Below are 6,000 nucleotides of genomic sequence, written 5' to 3'. Positions count from 1 at the left end.
GGATGTACATGTGCAAAGCTTATTGTGATGAATATAGGTCAGAATGGAAATCTCTGTCTTCTGACAATCTCTAGACAATACTGAGCTACAGTACATGCATCAAGGAGCTACATACAAACTGCATTATACACATAGGCACATAAAAATCAAAAGGCCTAACTTTGTCATGTCCCTTAATTTCAGTGGGCCTACTTTGAGTAAACTTAGTCAAATGGCACTCCAGTGGTCAGCCTGAGGATAAGACAGCTTGCTACGTACCTATTCCTGCATTAAGCAGGGGGTTGAACTAAAAAGGCACATTTATGGGATGCATTCCAAACTTTTAACCCATCATGCTGGGGGTGGGGTGCTGGATAGGGTGAAAGCATTCCACTGCCCAACACAGCTCTGCCAGCCCTTGTCCACAGAGTGAAATTAGTATTGTTCCACATGCATGAAATTCCCTGTTCCACCTGCTGAAAGGGCAGGTGGCTAGAAGTCACTGGAAAAACCAAAAGTGGAATTTTCTTACTTTCTCATCACTTTCATTGTTCTATTTTGATGCATTTTCAAATCATTGTTAAGATTCCGTTCAACTTTCAGTAACTTAATATGCATTCATTTCCCTCCCCTTTCCATTTTCAGTTCCAGTTCATTTTGATTCCTTGGCAAGACTGCAGGTATATTGCAGTGTCAACATTTTGCCTTGCTTTGTTTTGTTTCTAGACTATATGCATGTCCAAAAACCACACCTTTGATCTGCTTCCTGACGTATCGGAATGACAATAAAATAAAATCAGGATGCTTTAGAAATTCAGCTTCTGCAAATTATGGGTCGAAACCACCCAATGCACTGCATTTCCTCTATTTCAGAGAACCACAGGTTCCTGTGGCTTCTTCATCTACCTGTGCATCTCTCTCCTCAATTCATAGCCTAATTAGGCTTGAAAACAGCCTGTTACTTGGTTCTGAAGGGAGACTATTTCAAACCTAATTATTGTGGAAGGTAGTGGCTGGTTTTTTTGGGGGGGTGAGGGTTTCAACTAAGTAGGGAGATTTTATCATGATGATGATTTTTAACAAAATATTTGCAATTTAATAAGGAAAAAGGGATGCAGTTAAAAGGATACATGAACATCTGCAAATATCAAGGATTTCAACAATACAAAATTTACCGGAGTAGCAGCTTCAAACCAAAAGGAATCAGTGGCGTAGCGTGGGTTGTCAGCACCCGGGGCAAGGCAAGTAATTTGCACCCCCTATCCCGTGGATTTGCGCCCCCTAACCCTAACCCCCAGATGTTGCACCCAGTGCGGCCAGGCCCCCCTGCACCCCCTATCCCGTGGATTTGCGCCCCCTAACCCTAACCCCCAGATGTTGCACCCAGTGCGGCCAGGCCCCCCTGCACCCCCCACGCTACGCCACTGAAAGGAATACATCACTGAGCAACCTCCCCCCCCCAATCATATGCCTCAAAGAGGCATCCTTAGCGTTACACCTCCAACATCTCTCTGTATTCAACAGTGGCTTCCTACACAAATTCTGTGGAATCCAATATACTCCAAATAATAATTGGATCAATCTCAATTTCAGGTACTAGGAAACATTCCATATGGATTCTAAAGCAATTTTTCCATTGTTTAGGCTGTATAATTCCTTGTTCCACACATCCCTGTTGTACAAGTTCCTGAACTCCCACCAAAATCCATAAAGCATTTATAAACAATGGTTATGGGTTTAGTTTTCTGTAAAAAAAATAATGCAATAACCGCCCCCCCCCCAGTTTTGAAGATGCCAGTAGCACTTAAAACCGAGAGGCCATAGGCAGTGCTTGTTTTAAAGGAGGGGCTGCCATTACCCACCATGAAGTTGTTACAGTGAGTGCCAGACTTTTAACCTTTTTTAAAAAGGGGGTGGGGTGCTAGTACTGCACACCCTTGAATACCCCCAGGGAAAAAAGCACTGGATAGGAAGGGTTAACCCATTGCAGTGTGCTGTGAATCTTGTTTCTACCCAAAATGCCACCCGTGGCAATTAGATCTGCAAAAAGCCTCCTAGCAATATTCACACCTAATAGCAGGGGGCAGGAGGAGTGAGAGTCTGGAGATGTGCGGGTGAGAGGAAAATAGATAATGAATGAATTGCTGTGTGTTTTATGTGACAATGGATGACAGAGAGAGGGAGAGGGAGAGAGAGAGAGAGAGAGAGAGAGAGAGAGAGAGAGAGAGAGAGAGAGAGAGAGAGAGAGAGAGAGTAGCCCTCCAGGTATAATTAAACTTCCACTCCTATTGGCTATTCTGGCCCAGAATAGCCTATTGGCACAGAATAGCCTATTGGCTATTGCTATTGGCTATTCTGGCCCAGCCAGAATAGCCAATGGTCAGGGATGATGGGAATAAAAGCCCAACAGTATCATTAGAGGGCACCATATTGGCTACCCCTAATGTGCAGGGATGTGCACAAAAGAGAATTTGAGTGCAGCCTCACTTTGCATTCTACCTGCACACTTCTGCATTGGCCCCAACTACCACTGTCATGCGGGTCCCTTGAAAGCTTCCCAGCTCTGCTTTACTGATTTTGGAACTTTGCCATCTGCTGGATTACGAAATGCAGTAATGTAAAAAAATAAAAATAAAACACAGGTTTTCATTCAAGGCAAATGTACTGCTTCCATCTCTGTCCACATATAAAACCATGCTTGCAAGGACACACCCAACCACACACTGAAAACTGAACACGCATAATTCCCATCTCAACTGGCTAAACCAGTTTGGCATGGAAGGGAGTAATTCTGCTACCAGTGTCCTGGGATTTGGAGCAAGCTAGGATTTCAAATACAAAGAAATATTTCTTTGAGGACAATGGGTGGGGGAGTGAAGGGAAGGGAAAGGGTTGTGTGGTGAGAGAGGTGTTATGATCTGGGAGAAAAGATCTAATTATTGAGTGGGTAGGAAAAGAGAGGAATCGGACAGTGGGCAGAGGTTAGGGAGGAAAGGAATATGAATGGGAAAGGTATAAAGTGAAGCCTGAACACAATCCATCCCAACTGCATGTAAGATGAAAGCAAAAGCACGATATTATGCATCAGTAATAGCCAATGTGTTGGTGGCAGATGTTGTTGGACTACAGTTCCCATCAGGCCCTGTCAGTGTGGCCAATGGCCAGGGATGATGTAACATGTAGTCCAAAGCACCTGGATGACACCATATTGACTACTCCTGTTCTACCTGTCATCATCAGTGGAACCATACATGTGGTATGTAAGAAAAACCCACAAAACAGAGCAATAGAGGCAGTTTTCTGAGCGGGAGGGGGGGAGGACAACCAAGGTTGCAGCCATTTCTCATGTCATAAGACGTACTCTTCAACAAGCGTGTATCTCCATGTTCCAAAATGGCCTTTAGCTATTATGCAATTCCATCTCCAATACTGCCTGTCCATCATCTTGTGACTCAATTGCACATTCCACATACGTTTTAACCAACAGGCACCTACTGTCATCCAACTTAAGACAGATGCAGGTACAGCCTAAGGTCAATGGCTTCAAGCAGGGAGCTGCATCACATTTGCAGAACCCACTCTCACAACATCACAACCCACCTTCATCACAAACTTTGACAAAATCGCCAATTCCAACCACAAGGACTTGTATGGGGAAGTGTTCATATTACACTTCAAAGACTGACACCATTCAAGATTTCTTATTCTGGCGTGGAGGGGAGTATTTGTTAAGAAACTGCTTGAAACAACTTTGACATTATCAGCAAAACAACCCTCCCCTCCCCCAACATAAAACATTTCAAGAGGTCCCAAAAAGCTAATGAATAAATTGCCCAAATAAGCATTTTGCCTCTTGCCATTTGCCATAAGTACATTAAAGAGCAATTTCCAATTTTAAAAAAGAACTCAGTGCACCGAGGGTCTAAACACTCATGTCAAATTTTTGATCTCATGACCTTCCATTTACATTCTTGCCTGAGATATTCTTGGAAGTTGAATAACACCAAGTGGGCTGGAGCAGTCATCGCCAGCTACCATTCTTTTGTACTACTCCATCTTCTCTCCAAATATAATTATATAAAATGTTTTTCCCCTACCAAATGCATTTTTCTTGCTTGCATTTGCTGATAGGGGGGGAAAATGGCATGGAAGCTTTTGTTTGATGAAACTGAAACTTGGCTATTAGAAACTTTCTCCTACTTTAGGCATAAATACATTCAAGCATCATTGCTGAACTGTCAAAAAAATGCAGTCTTCTAAGACATTTCAAAGTGTTAGCTTTATGTAATCATGTAAATACTTTTCTCCAGCAGATGTTTTGCCCAAACGTGGCAACAGCAAGCATACAAACATATAAAAGGGATGGTCTTGATCCTTCAAAGGGTTTAATGTATGCCCAAATCCCTCTTCCCTCTCCTCCCACTGCTGAAAGTACTTACCTATGAGTAAATCTTACTGAATTTGGCCAGACTTACTTCTGAGTAGGCATGCATAGGATTGCCCTGCCAGACACATTTTTCATCCTTGTAGTGGGGGGACAGAGAATACCCCCCCAACAATCTGGCAGAGAAAGCAGCAGCAAGATCTGTCCACATGAAGATCCAAGTGTATAATATCCTCATTTTAAAGTACGATTTATACACTGAAGATGCACAGCAGCACATCATAAACCTTTCCACTGCCTGAGGGATATCTCTACATTACTTCAGCTCTGGCCTCCCAGCAAATATCCCTCTTTGAGCCAAAATCCATAATCCTTCTTTGACAACTTTGCAAAGTGTCGAGTCCTCTGTTAATTCTGGCTTTGGCAGCAGCTGACTCGGTCCCATCAACTATGTCCTACTCAGAGTAGACCAACTGAAATTAATGGGCCCATTAGTCATGTCCGTTGATTTCAGTGGGCCTACTCAGAGTAGGACTAGCAGTGGGCACAACCTACTGAAACCTACTTCCAAATGAATATGCTGCATGAGGGTCCGTCCGTCCCCCCGCCTTTTGTCCCTCTCAGGTGAAACATAAAACCAAGAACAAACTATTGCATAAATGTTTCAAGATAACTCTTTCAGAAGGGGATGGAAATATTGGGGGCGGAGGCACGACAGCCGAACAAACAAAAAGTGAAATCCAGACTCTGAAAGCATTTGCTGACTGCCAAGGCATAGCCTTTACTGCTATCGAATTCAGTGACAAGGCAATAAAAGATCCTTTCTCCTTGGCAAGAACCCGTTGACTGGCTCCCACAGCGGTAAACATCTCTGACCATGACCAAGCAAAAACCAAGACAATGCCACTCACGCAAGTTGTTTGCAGGAGGTCTTGTTTCCATGTTCTCATAGTGCTGCACGTGGACCACAATGTTGAGATCTCGTTCCATGTGGTCTGTTGTGCAGGGAGCTTCTGGTCTCATAACATCAGCAAGAGCCCTAAAAAATGGTGGGAAAGGGAAAAGAGTTAGATGCAGCCTTCCATAAAAACTTTGGCGCTTTCTCTCCCTCCCTCCAGTGTGGTGTAGTGGTTAAGAGCGGTAGACTTGTAATCTGGTGAACCAGGTTCGATTCTCCGCTCCTCCACATGCAGCTGCTGGGTGACCTTGGGCTAGTCACACTTCTCTGAAGTCTCTCAGCCCCACTCACCTCACAGAGTGTTTGTTGTGGGGGAGGAAGGGAAAGGAGAATGTTAGCCACTTTGAGACTCCTTCGGGTAGTGATAAAGCAGGATATCAAATCCAAACTCCTCTCTCTCTCTCTCTCCTGCCCTGGAAATAGACTCTCAAATTTGAATTTTGATAGATCCCTTCCCACTAACAGCAAACTTTGTGAGCCCATGCCAACAGGACAGAAGCCCAAACTAAACCACTAAAAACAAAATGGAGATATCAACCAACTTGGATGCCTCCTGAGATACAAGAAATTAAAAAAACAACACTAAAGGGTTTTTTGAAATTCCTTTTCTTTAAAAGACACACAATGAAGACTAAGGGTGTTCTGTCAACTCCAGGAGATATGGAATGATGGGAAAGAA

General features: G+C 43.6%; 1 protein-coding gene across 1 annotated transcript in view; it reads right to left on the bottom strand.

Annotated features, from left to right (window-relative positions):
• SHISA9 (shisa family member 9) overlaps positions 1–6,000 on the bottom strand; it is a 261,988-nt gene that overhangs the window by 243,749 nt on the left and 12,239 nt on the right. Inside the window, exon 2 of the mRNA XM_081888047.1 lies at positions 5,275–5,402. Coding sequence (XP_081744173.1) covers positions 5,275–5,402 — 128 coding nt within the window. The remainder of the gene's footprint in view (positions 1–5,274; positions 5,403–6,000) is intronic.

Source organism: Podarcis melisellensis (genome assembly GCF_964234715.1).
Source record: "Podarcis melisellensis genome assembly, chromosome: 14".
Taxonomy (NCBI): Eukaryota; Metazoa; Chordata; class Lepidosauria; order Squamata; family Lacertidae; genus Podarcis; species Podarcis melisellensis.
This window is presented reverse-complemented; position numbering and strand designations above follow the sequence as displayed.